Source organism: Schistocerca americana, chromosome 7, assembly GCF_021461395.2.
Source record: "Schistocerca americana isolate TAMUIC-IGC-003095 chromosome 7, iqSchAmer2.1, whole genome shotgun sequence".
Taxonomy (NCBI): domain Eukaryota; kingdom Metazoa; phylum Arthropoda; class Insecta; order Orthoptera; family Acrididae; genus Schistocerca; species Schistocerca americana.
This window is the reverse complement of record NC_060125.1, coordinates 148,909,620-148,930,059: the sequence shown is the minus strand read 5'-3', so window position 1 is coordinate 148,930,059 and position 20,440 is coordinate 148,909,620. Positions and strand designations below refer to the sequence as shown.

Below are 20,440 nucleotides of genomic sequence, written 5' to 3'. Positions count from 1 at the left end.
GGAAACCGGCATTTGTAGCTGACTACCAAGCGAGTCTACTGCCGCCGACATACATTTCGCGTAAGGACCGTGAAAACAAGCTTAAACAAATTAAAACTCGTACTGAGGTATACACTCGTATCCAGTTTTTCCCCCTCAGCCCATTTCGAATGGAGTGGGAAAGTAAATGACTAGTAGTGGTTCAAACTTCCCTCCACCATACACCGTATGGAATCTTGCGGAGATAGGTGTGGATCCATTCGACAAGATTGAATATGAATTCTACCACTGCTGTGTAAGACTCCCTAAGAACATTCTAACCAGAATGACAAATGATCCTATCACAGCACAAAAAAGCGAGTATGTCCTGGGCAGAGTCAGGGATGTAAAGAATGGAAGCTAACTTATCGACATATCTGGCAGCTTCAAAGATATTTAAATCAAAACAATTTGACATACTCCCAACTTTTACTCCACTGTAATGTGGACATTAGAATGCCAAAGCTTGGAAACCGATATAAATTTTTGTTGACTCCGGCGACGACTGATCTGGTATAGGTTTTGTCTTTCGAATACAGTTGATCATACCATGGCAACAGATAAAACTTTCACAAAACGACAGGATGGCCATAAATTACTAAAAAATGAATTTTGAGTGCTACACCTAGCTCTACTTTAAACCATCGTATCTCGACAACAAATAACGTCTAGTGGATAAAAAAAGTTCCTGTGGTCTTCATCCATCTATCTGCACTGAAAGAGCAGGTACACCTGCCTAATATCGTGCAGGGCCAAAGCAAGGGCGCAGAAGTGCCGCAACAGGACGTGGAGTGGACTCGACTAATGCTGAAGTGAACTGACAAGGTGAATCCTGCAGGGCTGTCAATAAATCCGGAAAATTACGACGGAATAGAGATCTCTTCTGAACAGCACGTTACAAGACATTCAAGATATGCCCATTAATATTCATGTCTGAGGAGTTTGGTGGCCAGCGGAGGTTTTTAAACACAGAAGAGTCTTCCTGGAGAGACTCCGTAGCAATTCTGGATGTATGGGGTCTCATATTGTCCTGCTGGAATTGCTCAAGTGCGTCGGAATGCGCAATGGGCATGAATGGATGCAGGTGATCAGATAGGAGTCTTACATACATGTCACTCATCAGAGGTATATAGAGGTATCTAGACGTATCATGGGTCTCATATCACTCCAACTGCACACACCCCACACCATTACAGAACATCCACCAGCTTGAACAGTCCCCTGCTGACATGCAGGGTCCATGGGTTCATGATATTGTCTCTATATCCGTACACATCCACCCGCTCGATACAATTTGAAACGACACTCGTCTGACCAGGCAACATGTTTCTAGTCATCAAAAGTGCAATGTCGATGATGACGATCCCAGGCGAGGCGTAAAGTTATGTGTCGTGAAGTCATCAAGACTACAAGAGTGGGCCTTCGGCTACGAAAGCCCATATCGATGATGTTTCGTCGAATGGTTCGCACGATAACACTTTCTTATGACTCAGTATTGAAATCTACGGAAATGTGCCGAAGGGTTGCACTTCTGTCACATTGAACGATTCTCTTGAGTCGTCGTACTTGCAGAATCTTTTTCCGGCCGCAGCCATGTCGGAGAACTGATGTTTTACCATATTCCTGATACCGTACACGCGTGAAATGGTGATACGTGAAAATCCACACTTCATCGCTACCTCACTACAACAGCACGTTCAAATTCATTTAAATCTTGGAAACCTGCCATTGTAGCGGCGGTAACCGATCTAACAACTGCTCCAGACACTTATTGTCTTGCCGGCCGTAGTGGCCGTGCGGTTCTAGGCGCAAGAGTCTGGAACCGCGTGACCGCTGCGGTCGCATGTTCGAATCCTGCCTCGGGCATGGATGTGTGTGCTGTCCTTAGGTTAGTTAGGTTTAAATAGTTCTAAGTTCTAGGGGACTGATGACCACAGCAGTTAAGTCCCATAGTGCTCAGAGCCATTTGAACCATTTTTGAACTTATTGTCTTACATGGGCGTTGCCGACCGCAGCGCCGTATTCTGCCTGTTTACTTATCTCTGTATACGCATGCCTATACCAGTTTGTTTAGCGCTTCAATGTACCTTAGTGCAATAAGTGTAGAAAACTTAGAGATAACGTGTTTTCGACAAGTGAAAACCAAACGAAACAAGATTTTTCCAAACGGTCAAAACTTATTTCAGACCTGTGTCCGATACTTCGGTGGATCAAATTTGAGCCATGAGACTCACTCCACTTAAGGGTGACAGGTTTTTCATATAAAAGGAGATCGGTGATCTTAAAAAATGGTGCCATTAGGCGAGAATTAATTTCAGCCAGTTAAAATCTTTTGCAAAAGGAGTTGCTGGATTTGCACAAGTTTCCTGGGTGCCATCTCTGGTACATCTGTCGAATCTTACTTAATATACTCTACCATACCTAAGGTAAGACAGATATTCGAATGGCTATACAAATGGCCGCTGACCGGCGCTAAACGAAAAGATTTTACCCCACATCCCTCGCTGAAATAGGAACAGAGCACCAAGACCCCTCAAAGCGCTGGTCTGTGCGTCGCCTTTTCATATCCATACGTTTACAGCGCTTCCGCGCTCTAAGGATTATGTTGCAGTTCGCCCAGGACTAGGAGTACACACTCACTCACTCACTCACACACACACACACACACACACACAAACGTCATATAAACTTCTAAGGCACTGTTAAACGCCCACTTCGCCACTCAAAATTTTACCCATTTAAAACACAGAAAGTCCATGCCCTCTTCCAAGCTACTCTCACAATGTTCCATGTCTTTATTGAAGTTTTTTAAATTCTTCTGGATATCCGCCGGTTCTCTTTAGATCTAAGTCGAAATATATGTTGGCGCACACAAAAATTCCCTATTTTCGAAGTCACAAATGTGGCATTCCCACAGAAGCAAAACCAGCATTAAAAGTTCCATCTGGTTCAAGGTCATTAAACACCGAGCAAAAAATGAAGTTGGAGCTTTCCCGTTATATGCCGTAAGTTTCTAACTCCATAACAATTTGCAGAGCGTTTATTTTTCGAGCAGGTAGTCTTCCTACCCAGTTACTAAAACCACGTGGTTACCAAAACTTTCTCATCTTATAGCGTGAATCATCCGGTGCTAACTCCCAGAATATAATAGTTTGATTTTGAGACATAAACTCTGTTTTAATAAAAAGATAAATCCAAGATGCGGACACAGGTGACACTTGATGAACAACTGCAAAACAAATCTGTAGTACAGGTTAATAAAATACATGTGGAAAATACGACTTCATAATACACATGCAGTAACATTTATGCTCGAAATTGCTTCAGACTTAATGCACACATGTTTGTCGCATTTTACACATTGCTTTCGTCAAGACAAAGCATTCAACATCAGAGAAGATCTCTAATCAAATCTCACTAACTCTTCTTGTACTTTGATTGTGTATTTAAAAAATTGAATTCGCAACAGAAATTACACGATACATGATGTAAAGATAAAACTATGAGGCTACTCTTCTGATTCCGTCACACTCTACGCGCACTTTTCGTGAAGCTCTTGTTTTTCCACAATTAAGCTAAATTTTTAAACACCCCAGAACTGACTCTAGTTACTACAACTTTCGATACCATATGAGTAAGCTTCTTATCCCGTGAAACCACACGGATTCTCGCTTCATATTCCCTATCTGATCAGATAAAGTATTTGGGGCTTACTAGCCACATGGTACGCAAAATCTGGAATTTACGAAGAATTTCCACTGCAGGAGTTTATAACCGCACCACACATTTCAGCGCAACAAATTCCCGAATAGTCATGAAATACACGACCGAGAAGCGACCACAGTAACAGGTTATAAATTCACACAAAGGAGCAATGTAAGAAACGCCAGTCCCTCAAAGGTCTCCTGGAGACTGTGTCGTCAACATTGTCAACACGTTCTCCAACAATACCAGCAAATAGTCACCTCGTCCATGTTCAGACATCAAAACACCTGGTATACTCACAAAATTAAAACCTGAGTCTGATTCAAGTTGCAGCTCAGAACGAGCTAGAAATTTTAGGCACCTCATTCCTGTCTAATCCTTAAAATTACAACCTTCTATACTCAGTTTCACGGAGATTCCTTCAGTACGTATCATTACCTCTCCTCTACGCAAGTCTATTACAGCTTAGCGGGCATTCGTAATATCAAAGCCTAAAGTTACTTCATTCATCAGTAACAGAGCAATCAATATTCTAACTTCAAACTTATACTCTTTACAAGTGAAACTCAGCCGGGTTTCCTTTTCAACTTCAACTGTGCTGCAGTGTACCAACCAACGTAACTATCTCTAACTTAAACTTCATTTTATACTTTTTTAGGAATTAACGACATAAATGAGACCCATTACACTGCTGTTTTAATGTATTCGCCAAAATTTGAATCTTAGTGTAGAGATTCACTCGTGGCTGCCGAACTGTTATTTCGAGGGGAAAGAAGTTATTCTTGTTCCTTGAGTTCAGGCTGCGCAACTGCACGGTCATTAGAGCCCTGGTTTTTCCTTCTCCAGCAATGACGTTCAATCAGTGGAAACACATCTAAGGATTTGATACAATCAGGGGCATAATCAATAAAGTGCTCAGAAAGGTCATGTTTGTCTATCAAAGTGGAGAGACCAATTGGCTCGTCTTGGCGGTGACATCAGTGGAGTATCATCGCAGTGTCAGTAGCAAATTGATGGCCTTAAGGAGGATGTTTATCCAGTTAACAGTGGCAGCTCGCAACGTCCACACGTTAAGAGGACACAACAAGTCTACGTAAAAGTACAACTCTGGACAATTTATCATTTCTTTTTCTTCTGAGATCCAGCTTTCCACACGATTCCAAGACGCGCAAGGGGACAACCTGTTTTGACATATCCTGTTTTGCCTGTAACTGCAGTGTCTGTCTACAGCTTCCATTGCTCTGCAGAACCTTAGGAGGGACTATAAAAATGAGAGCAATGGACCATTCAATGAGGTGACACTTTCGGCGTTTCTATTGCGAGTACTGAATTTTACAACCTTCATTCTGTCGCTTCCATCCTCAGTAATACAAAAACAACAGTGTTTCCTGTCGTATTTTCGCTGTAATTAACACTGGGCAGCTTAGCTCAATACTTCTATTCGCGCTCTGGAAACAAAACTGGTAGTTCGATGACCGAAGGAGCCTGTTATGTTTCCCAGTCGACGCACGCTATTTCTTAGATTATTAGGCTGATTTGTATCTAAAGTGTTAGCGAAACAATAGTAGTGCCTGCAAACTCACTGAAGTGAGAAATGTAGAATGACTAATTAATGAATATGTGTGTTTGTACGTCACGTACATCATGGCAATTTTTCAGCCAAAAATCATCCTATACCACAGAACTGTCATTTATTACACGATGTTGCAGTATCTGTGTGACTCCGAATTACGAAGCAGTACTGTCCTTATTCGCAACTACTAATACATTCCTTTTCATTTATTATGAATCTGCGAGAATCACCTAACATTGTAAGTAACTTGTACAAAACATTATGTATGTGATAACTATACGGTCGCAAAATAACGCTCTTCAACGTCTACATTTTCTGAAATGGAACGGGATTTGTAAAGATTTCAGATGACATCCGCTTATAAATGAAAGAAACTGGCAAACGATAAAATAATATAGTTAATATGAAGACGAAACTACTGCTATGTAATTAGTTAATTTCGAAGGTGAAGTAAGTTTCCTGTGGGAATGAATAAACTAACAACTTACAAACACGCATTATTTCCTGTATATCTGTATCTTCAAATCTATACACATATTTGAAATATACTTAAAGTGTGGAAAGCATTTTTCCAAAACCAAATAAACATTACATTTTTATAAAGTTACAGCGGCATTTGTTTCGGATAAACCGTTGATTCACTAAATTTCAAATCATTACGTCGTTGATATAGGTATGGAAGCTGACGAGAAGTAAATGTTGCATTACACAGACCGTGAATGACGTCATTTTGGCAGCTCGAAGCCTTCACTTGCTAGCAGCTACAATCTAAATCATTTCATAGACGATTTCAACAACTATTTTGTTAAAAGTTTTATAGCTTCAGGTATGCTGCAGGTATAGGTATACGATCTAGCACTGCACAGGAGGTCTAGTTTCTCCCTAATCAGCTACAGAAGATGCAGTATTTACGTAAACTCTAAGTACTTTTTGAGGTCAGCGTTGCATGGTAGTGAATCGTGAAAGAAAATAAGAGAATCGAAGCGTTTGACATGTGCTGTAGTAAGAACTTGAAAATTGCGCGGACTGATAAGATAAGGGATGAAGAGGTTCTCTGCTGAATCTTAGAAGAAAGGTACTTATGGAAATACCGAAAATTAGAATGGACAGGATGACAAGACATGTGTTAAGAGATAAGGCGATAACCTCCATGGTGTTAGAGAGAGCTGTAGTGGATAAAAACCGTAGGGGAAGCCAGAGATTGGGTTACGTCCAATAATGAAATGAGGACGTAAGGGGCAAGTGCTACTCTGATATGAAGAGTTTGGTACAAGAAAGGAATTCTTAGAGGGCCGCATGAAAGCAGTCACATGATTGATGACTTGGGTAATCACTTGAAGCTGTTTTGAATCCAAACCCCTGTGAGATCTCTCTGTGACAATTTCTTACCTGTTTTTGTTGTGGTCTTCAGTCCAGATTCTGGTTTGATGTAACTCTCCATGTTACTCTATCCTGTGCAATCTTCTTCATCTCTGAGTAACTAATGCAACCTACCTCCTTCTGAATCTGTTTATATTCAACTCTTGGTCTCCCTCTACGATTTTTACCCTCCACGCTTCCCTCCACTACTAAATTGGTGATCCCTTGATAAATCAGAACATGTCCAACTAACCGATCCCTTCAGCTAGTCAAGTTGTTTCACAATTTCTTCTTATCCCCAGGTCTATTCAGTACTTCCTCATTAGTTACGTGATCTACCCATCTAATCTTCAGCATTCTTCTGTGACAACACATTTCGAAAGCTTCTATTCACTTCTTGTGTAAACTATTTACCATCCATACTTCACATCCATACATGGCTACACTCCATACAAATACTTTCTGAAAAGAATTTCTGACACTTACATCTACACTCAATTTTAACAAATTTCGCTTCTTCAGAAACGCTTTCCTGAAGATAGCCAGTCTATATTTTGTATCCTCTCTACTTCGATCATCATTAGTTATTTTGCTCTCCAAACAGTAAAACTAATCTACTACTTTAAGCGTCTCATTTCCTAATCTTATTCCCTCAGAATTTCTTGATTTAATTCGACAATCTGTTATCCTCTTTTTGCTTTTGTTGATCTTCATCTTATATCCTCCTTTCAAGAAACTGTCAATTCCGTTCAACTGCTTTTCCACATCCTTTGCTGTCTCTGACAGAATTACAACGTATTCGGAAAATCTCCAGTTTTTATTTCTTCTCCATGGATTTCAATTCCTACTCCAAATTTTTCTTTTGTTTCCTTTACTGCTTGCTCAACATACAGACTGAATAACATCGGGGATAGGCTACAACCCTATTTCACCACCTTCTCAACCATTGCTTGTCTTTCATGCCCCTCAACTCTTCTACTCTTGTAACTGCCATCTGGTTTCTGTACAAATTGTAAATAGCATTTCGCTCCCTGTATTTTAGAGCTGCCACCTTCAGAATTTGAAGGAGAGTAATCCAGTCAACTTAGCCAAAAGCTTTCTCTAAGTCTACAAGTGCTAGAAACGTAGGTTTTCCTTTCCTTAGTCTATCTTCTACGATAAATTGTAGGGTCTGAATTGTCTTGCTTGTTCCAACATTTCTATGGAATCCAAACTGATCTTCTCCGAGGTTGGCTTCTACCAGTTTTCACATTCCTCTGTAACGAATTTGTATCAGTATTTTGCAACCGTGACTTATTAATCTGATAGTTCGATAATTTTCACACCTGTCAGCACCTGCTTTCTTTGAAATTGGTATTATTATATTCTTCTTGAAGTCTGAGGCTATTTCGCCTGTCTCACACATCTTGTTCACCAACCGGTAGAATTTTGTCATGGCTGGCTCTCCCAAGGCTATCAGTAATTACAATGGAATGTTGTCTGCTCCTGGAGCCTTGTTTCGGCTTAGGTTTTTCAATGCTCCGTCAAATTCTTCACGCAGTATCATATCTCCCAATTCATCTTCATCCACGTCCTCTTTCATTTCCGTACTATTGCCCGCAAGTACAACGTACTTGTATAGAGCCTCTATATACGCCTTTCACCTTCCTGCTTTGACTTCTTTGCTTAGGACTGGTTTTCCTTCTGAGCTCTTGATTTTCATACAGGTGGTTATCTTATCTCCAAAGGTCTCTTTAATTTTCCTGTAGGCGGTACATGTCTTACCCCTAGCGATATATGCCTCTACATCCTTGCATTTGTCCCCTAGCTATCGCTTGCTTAGCAATTTTGCGCTTCCTGTCGATCTCATTTTTCAAATTTTTTTGTATTACTTTTCACCTGCTCCATTTACTAGCTTCCTCTTTCATTCCTTACCCCCAGTTCCATATTCACCTGCCACTTTCCTTCTTCTCCTTATCCTACTATCGAATTCCAGTCCCCCATGACCATTAAATTTTCGTCTTTCTTACTCAACTACGTTAAAATTTGCATATCGTATTGCTGGTACTGGTTGGAGACCGCATATCATGAAACCTGTCAATAGCTTGACCGCAGTCGAACAACTCCGAAGCCACAGCCTCTTGCCCGTATTACTGGTACAGCAATACTCCAGAGGTCTGCGGTAGCAAACGGTCCGTGGAAGTATCACGTGACTCTGTTCCTCTGACGTCACTGCGTTTCTGGTGGTTGAGATCGAGTCGCGGCTGTGTTGTGACGCAAAGGTGTTGGTAGCGCTTCGTGTTCAGCGCGCACCTCATTAGCAGCGTTTCACAGGAAACAGTGCTACGTCACTCCTGTGCTTTGTGCAGGCTTGCGAGCCCAAAGTGTTGAAAGGAGGTGGGGAAACTGTGGAAGCCTGCGTTGTATCCGGATACCGCAGTTTTAAAAGGCACGAGGCTATTCTGCGTATGTTTTCAAATAAAGGCACTGTCGGTGACTGTGGCAAATTGTAAGTAATTAAGCGGTTGATAAACCTCTCTCAAATCCAATAAATGTGGGAAGATAAGTGTGTGTGGAATTGGGACGAGAAATTGTGTTTGAATTTCATAGCTAATAGTCTCGTATCTGAGAGCCGCCGGAAAACTCCTCATTGAGTGGCTAACTGCGTCGTCTTACTAGTGCCTTATTCCATAAAAGCATCTGTAAGTTACCGAGTGCCGTCTCGTTAACTGACTTGAACCACCCCGAAAGTTTATTTCAGCGTATGTTCCGCTAAACAGTGGGCAATTTATTGTCAAATCAAGCTGATTCTAAGCAGTTTCCTTTCTGCTATGTGTGCTGCTCGAACAAGGTGAAGAATGGAATAGAGTTATTGGCAGCCGAGACTACTGCGATGTGTCACTGTACCAAATGTCAGTAAGCAGAATAAAGTAAGAGATACTGAGTAGTCGCAGTTTTGCCAGTGAGTTTATGTCGTATACATATTTGAGTCCCGATACAGTTTCAACCAGTCAGGATAATTCTTGCCAACGTACACCCTGTTCAGTGGTAGGAATTTCACTGTAGAACTTCTCGTAAGTGCTCTGAAAAATGTACCGGGACCCGTTACTGAACTGAGCTTCGCTGGTCAAACCTACGGAAGTGGTAAAGTTTCCAACGGCTATAAGTTTCACTTCAATGACTGCTAATTAGAGTGTAACCTACATTACCTCAAATGAATGCCTCCAAGAGCCAGCTATTCTCCCAAAGCTCACCCTAAGGTCCAGGTGCTGCAAGTAGGCTGTTTAGGGTTTTATGTTGGAAACGTCACGTAGCACTCTGTATGAAAATCACTGACAGTGATGTGTGCAGTCTGTGGCTGGTTGGCATTGTTGGAATATTCGCTATTGTAGTGTTGGGCAGTTGGATGTGAACAGCGCGTAGCGTTGTGCAGTTGGAGGTGAGCCGCCAGCAGTGGTGGATGTGGGGAGAGAGAGGGCAGAATTTTGAGAGCGGACGATATGGACGTGTATCCATCAGAAAGAGTAAATTTGTAATGCTGGATATCATGAACTGATATATTATGACTTTTGAACACTATTAAGGTAAATACATTGTTTGTTCTCTATCAAAATATTTCATTTGCTAAGTATGCCTATCAGTAGTTAGTGCCTTCAGTAGTTAGAATCTTTTTATTTAGCTGGCAGTATTGGCGCTCGCTGTATTGCAGTAGTTCGAGTAACGAAGATTTTTGTAAGTGATTCATGAAAGACATAAGTTATTGTTAGTCAGGGCCATTCTTTTGTAGGGATTAGTGAAAGTCAGAATGCGTTGCGCTAAAAAATATTGTGTGTCAGTTTAGTGATGATCAGAATAAGTAAAGAGAGAAATGTCAGTACATTCAGTTTTGCACATATGTTTGAAAATCAAATAACGTAAGAGGTTTACCAGCACAATCATTTATAAATTTTACTAAGGGGATGTTTCAGTGTTAACGATCCATAACGCACCAATTTAATCCACACAATGTCGGAATAAACATTCACCTCTACGAAATCCACCCAAAAGACTCAAACTAATCTGAAGAGCTTTGCATCGGTCTGTAAAAGCTTATAAGGAATAACTGCCAGAAAAAAATGTAGTCACGTGATATTGCGACGTTTGTTCGTCTAGACCTAAATCGCATCCTGTCATCATCCTCTGTAGATTTACGTGCCGGTATTCGTGCGGAAAACTTAATTTTGTTCTTACTCAGATACGTGGTAGAGACAGGAGCAGCATTTATACTTCTATAGTGATAACGACTAGTCTTTCATTGCTATGGTAGTCATATCTTCCAGATTAGCGCATACTGACAGCTTTTGTTTTCTTGTTGCAGACACTGGTCAAGTGCACAAAGTGGTTCAGTGGACCGACAGAGATGGGCGCCCGATGTCGAGGGAACTTGATGTCTTCGATGTCACTCCGTCGGAGCCAATCCGCGCCATGGAGATCTCCAGGCAGGTAAGGGCATTGTATTATCTATCGATCCTCCTGCAATTACTGCTTGTGCGTCATTCAAATTTAACTGATTTGTAAATTTCACATCCAGCCTATAAACAAAACGTTTTGCACTTCCTTTAGTAATCATTGGTCTTAAAGTTAGATGTCAATGTAGCAACTGCAGATGCTCGTCATCTTCAGGTGTTTATGCGACTTTAAAAAGCTGTCTTTCCTTTACCGATCATCTCATATACTTGTGTTCCTCATTAAGGGGGGAGGGGAGCGTGCGTGCTATCGTGCCTGCTGGCAGCAACCATATTGATGCTCTTCATCCTAATACATATCAAGATATGAGTAAAACTCTTACAATGAGTATTAACAACAAAAAAGGGTGATTTCCTTTAATGGATTTCTGTATAAAATTCCAATTACGATGGTGTGGCTGACGCTGTGATATATCTGACAATACTTCTTTTGGTTGACGGTGACGTATATTGTTTTGCATGGTGATGAGTTCCCTCTAAGTATGGTAGGAGTGAGAAAGGAGAATGCTGGGAAAAAAATATAAGACTGATGGGACACTGTGACTAGGGTTTCGTAGTTGTCCGGTATCGGAGAATGCAAAAGGAGGTGAGAGTTTGAACAGGTATAGGTGATGAGTAGGATGTTGCCAATCAAGGCTGCGGTGGATACAGGAGACTTGGTAAAGTGGGAGCGGTAAGTCTGAGCCGCAGTAGATGGTAGGAGCGCAGTTGTTAGCTCATAATTGTGGAAGTTGAACTGGCACTGGATTGGTGGTGGACAGAAGCTGATGGGGAAAGGAGAGTGGAGGTAGGAGCTACGTTGCCGAGTAGTAGCAACGACACGGCGTTGGGATCATTTTAGGAGGCAACTGAGTTTGATTTTCAAATGTACAAGACGTGTAGGATGGTTGGAATTTAACCAGATGGTGGAGAAACTGTGTTGGTGACAAAAGGCGAATGTGGTTGACAAGGCTAAGTGAATGGCGTTCAATGATGATTAAGGAGTGGTAAATGTTTGGTGATGCAGAACCAAGCTTCGTTCGCAAAGGCAAGTATTTGGTTGGTTTGAAGGACGGTACAAGAATTTACTCCCCATATGCAATCTCTCTGCAATTTCAACATTTTTCTCTCTTTGTTGTTTTATCTTCCCAGCCATGGCGGGCTGAAGATAGGTAAGTAATTCTCTTGACTCACATAGGTACTGACTTCATGGAACTTTTAAGTAAGTACGTATTAAACCCTATTAAAAATGAGGGATTTTATGATTCATTAAAATGGACGATATTAATTTGGTGATGTTATTGTGTAAGGGTAATGCAGCTTCCGCGATAATGCTGCAGAGGATACTGATGTTGGGGCTGTTACGATTTCGCTGAAAATCTTACGCTAGTCTGTAATGCTTAGCTCGAGTTAAAAATTCCGATGGAATGGGATTCTTCTTTTCCGTCACATTTATCCTGCGACTTTCCGATGACAGCATCTAAACTGGTGCATTTGGAAATGTTAGCGATAGAAAGTGGTCGGATGTCCTTCTTGTCTCTCGCATTGACGACAAGAACACTTTTACCAACGGTAAGATATTAAGGGTATTCGTCAACTAATACAACTTAATACGGATCTCTGTGCTGAGCTGGCATTTCCCGAACGTGCTGTATGCTGTCAAAAAACAAAAAATGAGTGGCTGCTGTTTTAAGAGAACTGGCTTGTGATAGTGAGAAGCGGAATTTAAGTCTCACTTAACTAGTTTTACTTCTTAGATTTTTTGATTACCTTGAAACGCGTAACGTGCTAAATACATTTAATGTAGACTACGACATATTGTCTGCTCCAAAACATTCACTATTGAAAGCTCGAGAATTTGTGATACTCGCAAGTCGAACTTATATGAATTAAGATTAACTGCATAGGTCACCGTTGTGCGCTGTTGAAACTTTGCAAATTCGGATGCCACTGAATAATGTGATATGTATGTGACAATTACAGGCAATACATGCTGGAATTGTACTTTGTAGCCCACTAGTACATCAGAGAAGTAGACAGAATGATCAAACAGAAGAATCCATTTCCATCTAAATCACTAATTTCTTGAAACCGTTATTACTAAAACCAGCTCTACGTAAAAAGTACTGGTGATTTCCATCAATGTAACATACACACACACACACACACACACACACACACACATTCCGGCGGGGTCAGGGATTTTCTCTGCCTCGTGATGACTGGGTGTTGTGTGCTGTCCTTAGGTTAGTTAGGTTTCAGTAGTTCTAAGTTCTAGGGGACTGATGACCATAGATGTTGAGTCCCATAGTGCTCAGAGCCATTTTGAGCCACACACACACACTCGCGCACAGAGAGCGAGAGGGAGTGGGGTGGGGAGGGGGGGGGGGGCTGGGGAAGGGTTGAAACGTAGATGAAAAGATGGAGAGCGAGTTACATGAAAACATTTTGACTAACATTCGCAGACCAAGCAGAGCAAATCGAGCAGATTTTAAAAAGAGTTAATAGCGATGGTACACGATGGAATGCAATATAGGAGCGATTCTGCGTGGTATGAAGCTTACAAGTGCTTGGTAGGCTTCAGGAAGTATGTAGCATCAGATGTCTATGCTAAGATCAGATCAGATCAGATGAGATGGGTAGTGAGCGAGGATCTGGCGATCAATAGTGTCCCAGGAGTGTCCCATCGACTTCAGATCAGGTGAATTTGGGATCCAAGACACCAAATAGGATTCACTGTTACGTTCCTCAAGCCACTGTAACACGATTATGGCCTTGTGAAACCGACATTTATCATGTGGAAGATGCTGTAGCTGTCAGGAAAGGTATCAAGCATGAAGGGCTCAAAATGGCTTAACATCTGAGGTCATCAGTCCCCTGGAACTTAGAACTACTTAAAACTAAGGATATCACACACATCCATGCCCGAAGCAGGACTCAAACCTGCGACCGTAGCAGTCGCGCGGGACTGCGGCGCGTAGAACCGTTCCGCCACCGCGTCCGGCTCAAGCATGAAGGGAAGCAGATGGTTCGCAATAACGTTCACGTAGTTCACAGCTGTCGTGGTACCGTTGATTTCTACTAAACGTCTCACGGAAGACCAGGTGAATGTCACTTATATCATAATACTGCCCCCACCAGTCTCCGTCCGTGGCGCAGTGCACACACGTTCAATTAGATGACCGCGTATCCAGATTTGACCATCTACTTGATGTGATATAATGCGAACAGGTGACACTTTTCCTGTGATCCATGATCCAATTTCGATGATATCGTGCTCACTGCAGTTGTAAGTGATGATTTCTTTGGGTCAGCATTGGACACTTAGGGGTCGAGGATTGCGGAGCCCCAACTTTAACAGTTCCCACTGCACGGTGTGTTCTAAACGCTCTGTCGTCAGATCTTCCATTGATTGTCCCCTATCCTGCTTTACAGAGCGCACAAGTCTCCGATCTCAACATTCTGCGTTGTGGAAGTCTAACGCCTCGTCGGCTCCTCGTGGTTTCTCTTACCTTCACACATTTTCCGTGCACTCTCACGACCGTGGCACGCAAACATCCGACGAGTTTTGACGGGTACGGCATGCTCGTTTCCAGGCACCTAGCCATGCTATTTGTCAGAGTCGCTCATGTCATCCGATTTCCCCATTTCCGGCCCCAATGCCCTCTAGCATGATTCCCCATGCTCCGCTTACATACCCCTTCAGGTTACGGTGACGCTTTCCCGCGACTTCGCAAAGCGCCATTCAGTTTTTCTATGGACTGTGGACGCAATGTTCTGCCTCATCAGTGTATACGCGAGCTTTTGGCTGAGTGTTACGTGGGCCAACGTCGAGTGGTAACAGACTGCCGTATCGGTTCTGGCTTCAGTGTTGTGTAGCCATGGTGGTGGTGGTGGTGGTAAGTTCCTATGGGTCCAAACTGCTGAGATCATTGGTCCCCAGGCTTATGCACTACTTAATCTAACTTTACGCTGAGGACAGCACGCACACCCATGCCCGAGGGAGAACTCGAGCCTCCGACAGGGTAGCCGCGCGAACCGTGGAAAGGCGCCCTAGACCGCACGGCTACTCAGCGCGGCGGCCATGGTACCGGCTGCCATGTCACTGGTGCCCACTCCATCAACAATGTTTCATCCAGTACATGCCGCACCCAGTTTATTCTCTCTCGATGTGACCGGCTTCCACGCTGTGCTCACCTGCATATCGCCTCTTCCTTGATTGTGTTACCTGATACTTAAATGTGTATAGATTCTATAATAACAATATCCCAATAATCGTTACCCTTTTCGATGACTGAGTGTAAGGTGTCAGACAAATCCAACACCTTCCATGAAAACCCTGACATGATAAGCAAATCCAGTAGTATATCACATAGCTCCGAATAAATCGTGACATTAAATTAACCAAAGTAATACGAGTAACGAGTGAGCAAATGGAATACCACAGACTAACACAAGAATGCCTAAATGCATGTCATACCTTCCCACCGTGAGACAGACGCAGTTCCGAGGGGAGAAACGAGAACAGAAGCCGCGAGCAGAACCGTGTTAAGCTAGGCCCTACGATAAGGGACGGACACCCACGTCGCCAGCTAACCACCAGGACCACCCCCAGCCCATGTTAAAAGCTAGAGCCCTCCAGAAGAACAGTATAGATCTTACGATATCACTAAAAGGGCCACACCAGCTGCAAGTTTTAGCGTGAGACTTTTTCGCGTCTCTGTTACGTTGCAAACTTTAAAAAAATTGCCTCACCACGTAAAGTATAACGTTTCTCATTGGATAGACAGAATTTTTGTAGGTGGAGCTTAAGGTTAACATTGAGACCCTGATTGGTCAGATGAAAACACAGCCAGATAGTTCTTTTTTTTAAAAAAAACCAACTTCGGTAAATTGTAGTAAGGAGAAGTTAGGAGAGAGTTGCTTCCGAGACGGCGAGCTGTATGGAGCTGCGCCGGCCGCCGCCCCCTGATGAACACCAACAAGGTAATGAACGCACGCGATGCCACATTTTTGAGTGCATACGGCTTCACTCAGTACTGCAGAAGTCTCATCTGTTACATCCCCTTTTTACGTAATACTAGTGTCGATCGTCAATTGAAGCTCATGGTATTCACATTTGCTATGTAAGTTAAAATCTGAAACACGATGATTTTTCTGTTATATAATTATTGAGAACCCACATCAGCCACTGTAATTTACGACAAGTTAGATAAGCAATTAAAGGTAATTGGGAGTCACTGTAGACCATTTTGATAGTTTTCTCTTTTGTGAAACTTAATTTAAACCTAGATTATAGATGTGATATGGCATAAGTCATCCTGCGATCCATTGTAGAACTTGGAAACCCACTCAGGGAATATTAGTTCACATTTTTGTTGAACGCATTTGGTTTTTATCATCCTGTATTAAAATATTTCCTTTTATCAATAGTGAAATTTATAAACAATGTTTTGTGAGTAGAATAAAATTTTCAATGGTAAATTTAACTGCTTTCTCGACGTTATTTTACCAGCTAACTAAAAATAGGAAAGCCTTGAATCCCTTCCACTAAATTTAGTTAGTATTAAGATTCTTTTACAGGGAGTGCAGTAGAGCTGACGCTGAAATCATTAAGTATTTGGTTATATCATCGCTAGTCTCACTGAACTCTTCTGAACTCTACATGTCATGGGTAGTCTGGCGTCTCCTTGTCAGCAACAGGGCCCAGGTTCAAACAAGTCAATTCCCTAATAAACGCGCTCAGAGCGTCGTTGCGCGAAAGTGATAGGGAGACACGACTTAGAACAACATACACCACGCAGAATGTTAGATGAGGTGTCGATGAATTCTGTTTTATGTCCACATTGCGATGCCGATTCATCCGAAATAACGTAGTTGCAGACATCTCTTACATTTAATGTAGAGTTGTTATATTGTGTGCACGAACTTCCCGACCGAATACTTTACAAAATAACGATATTTTAATACTTAGGCTTATAACACCTATATTATCTTTCGCAAGATTCATTTTTTTGTATTTTAGCGAGAGTGTGAAGATTGACAGTATGTTACATCTCAACAGGAGCCTGCTAACCCTGCCTTTCACCGAACCACAAATAGGCTGAAACGCAAGCTATTTGCTCTCCTCCAAGGAGGTGTGTCAAAACTCTTATGTGATTTTACGAAAAAGGATCTGGACGACTGTATGGGTGCTACAGCCGGCGTTCATCCAAATGACATTCCGGTTGGCTACGACTACGCCCGTTCGCTCTGTTACGCTCTCGGAATTCTGAGAGTAGGCCTCTTTTCCACTGTCTGCCACTGCAGCTGCATGAGCAACAACGAGGAGGCGAAACGTGTAGCCTTTGTTTTTATCCTCGATCTCTACTCCATTAGCCCTGTCTAGCAGACCTAAGCCTTCAAGACTGATGAGCTATCCACAACAATTCATTCATTTAGGTTTCTTAAATTATCTCATTCATGGAGCAGTTACATTTTCTAAGAAATCTTCCAGCGAATATAAGTATTAAATTTACTTTTATACGATCATCCCACTCTAGTCTTCTCTGGGCTTATCCTCCTAGATATTTTAATTCTTTTTCTTGCTGTAGTGATGTTTGGCCACTTCTGTAATCAAAAAGTATATAGTCTCTCCGTGTACTTGTTTATGTCAACTGCCATTTGTGTCGTGTATGACACATTGAAGATCATGATTTCTTGTACGTTTCCTTTGAAAGGCCACGGCCGACTTACTTCGCTATCCTTCCCTAATCCAATGGGAACGATGACCTTGCTGTTCTGTCCGCTCCTCCAAATCAACCAACCCACCAACCTAGAAACGCTGTTGTAGCTTTGCGAGTCGTTAGAGAGACAGGTTACCCACTCTACAAACGACAGATGGTCGTGGACTTGGATCAAGAGTGTGGAAAAGCTATGACTGTGTTCTGCTTTGTCGTTGATCGATAGCAAATCGGAGAAACTCCCGTATCAGAGCTAGCATAACGTCCAGTAATAATATTAATGTTTGACCTATTAATCCAACACTGCTGAAGTCTGTATTCATGTTAACGCTTTGTAACTTCATTCATTAAAAATTAAAATGATAAAAACAGCAAACGAATTAGATCAATATAACGAATATCGGAGGACATGGCCGAGTTATAGCGAAAGCGCATAGCGCGCGGGCAAGCGTGAAACAGGAGCAGTCACTTCAGTTAATTTGATCTTTAAAAGCTCGGATGTAAACACAGGAATGTTATGTTTTGTGGAGCTCGAGATAGTATGATCAGAATTCGCGACCATTCCATTGATTTATCAGTTACGACTGGCTCCCACGTATGAGTGATTGCGTTGTATACGTGTATGTAAGTCTTTGCTTATTTCGCTTGGATAATTAATAAGATGACATCCATCATTCATAAAGTAAACACTTGGAACATTATAGTGGTCACCTTCGTAACAATTACAAAATCTACACGAAATTTAACTGTTTAAAAAAAGTAATGTTGAAGCCGCAGACACACGGACAATAACTATAACGGTGACAACGAGACATCCTTAGTGGATATGAAGTTCGCTACTCTATCAGTTACCCACGAAGAGTACACTGAATGAATCGGCTGATGCAGTTTATCCAAATTAACCCTTGATATACAGCTTTGCCTGAGAGACAAATTACGATGTTCGTATATTGAAATGTAGTTTTTAAAGAAGAGATCGGGAGAGGGGAACTGCTAAATAGTCCTCACATCAAACATTGAGCCTCAAACGTTGTGTCTTTGTACTAGATAATCATTCACGAACAATGCGTTTTCTATGATATCCATCATATGTTTTTTACGACCGGCGCTTCGACAACTGTATTGGGATACGCTTGGAGTTACTTTGCACACTATGATTTTGAGCAGTTAAAAATAACGTATTGAGTTCAATCTCCTGCCTCTGAATTCAGCCACTAGCCTAATCAGAAGAGAGGTCCGTCCCGATTGAAACTAAGTTTACGAACAAGAACGGAGATACAGTGAGTGCAAGGAGAACGGATATCCTCTTCGCGGTTCCATCTTCGTAAGAATATCTGCCTAATTTCGAGATAAGCTATCGCGATATACAAATGGTTCAAATGGCTCTGAGCACTATGGGACTCAACTGCTGAGGTCATTAGTCCCCTAGAACTTAGAACTAGTTAAACCTAACTAACCTAAGGACATCACAAACATCCATGCCCGAGGCAGGATTCGAACCTGCGACCGTAGCGGTCTTGCGGTTCCAGACTGCAGCGCCTTTAACCGCACGGCCACTTCGGCCGGCTATCGCGATATACAAAATAACATAATATCGCTCAACACTGAAAAGTTAATTGGAAGCAATGAGAGATCTGTTACAGTCTACATAGATTACATAATAAAACTTTCTCCCTTCTTGGTAAAGTTTTTCGTAGGTAGCAGCAGCAACCAGCCCTTAGAAACTATTAGAAAAAGCACGAATCATTCCCGTTTTCGAGATGTGCTGTCGGAGAGATGTATATAATTAAAGACGTATTTCTGTTGAATTGCGGAACACGATTTAAGTTCGTTTATAGAAATCTTTCTGAAAAATACAAATATCGTACGTAAGAATCAATTTACAAACCGTAAACAGCGATCTCGTGAAAATCAACTCGCCCTGTTCTGCATTAAAAGATGCGTGTTGAATTAAAGCGGATGCTTCCTATACTTGCAATGTTGCTCGTGACATCCGTCTCGAAAAAGTAACTTACAACAAAAATGAATTTTATCCGTTGACACTCGTTAAAGTGTGTTACGTATCTACAGTAAACTTGCTTTATTCTTCACTATACACTAGCACTAAATTACACCTCGTCACAAAGGGTTAATAATTGCAATGGTTTATCATATTCAGTGACTACAAAAAGAAAAATACCAATGTAATGAGGGGTGTTCTTGTATTATCAGATCTAATGAAGTGCTAGTTTCTTGTTATGGGCTCTACTGCTGTTTCCGCTATGCTCTAACTGTCGCGTCTCATTTTCCCATGACCTCAATTTCCACTCGAGTACTGAGTTTAAACTGACGGTGTCTTTTACAAATTCAACAAAATGAAGAACTCGTGGTGCGACAGAAAAATTGACAACTCTTTCTTCTGCGGACTGGCGACAGATACAACTTGCGTAAAAAATGCACCTGTCAATAACTGAACTCACTAACACACCAAAACGCTATATGGAAGAGCAATCTGCTCCAACACACCAAATCTGAATAATGGTATTGATGTATTGGGAGATAGTCGAATAATAAGGTTTATGGCAGCCGTAATATTGTATGATATAGTATAAAATCAACTG

At 41.8% G+C, this 20,440-nt stretch overlaps 1 protein-coding gene across 1 annotated transcript in view; it reads left to right on the top strand.

The window, feature by feature from the left end:
* Positions 1-20,440, top strand: part of LOC124622807 (semaphorin-2A-like) — a 447,972-nt gene that overhangs the window by 371,355 nt on the left and 56,177 nt on the right. The window contains exon 10 of the mRNA XM_047148597.1: positions 10,992-11,116. Coding sequence (XP_047004553.1) covers positions 10,992-11,116 — 125 coding nt within the window. The remainder of the gene's footprint in view (positions 1-10,991; positions 11,117-20,440) is intronic.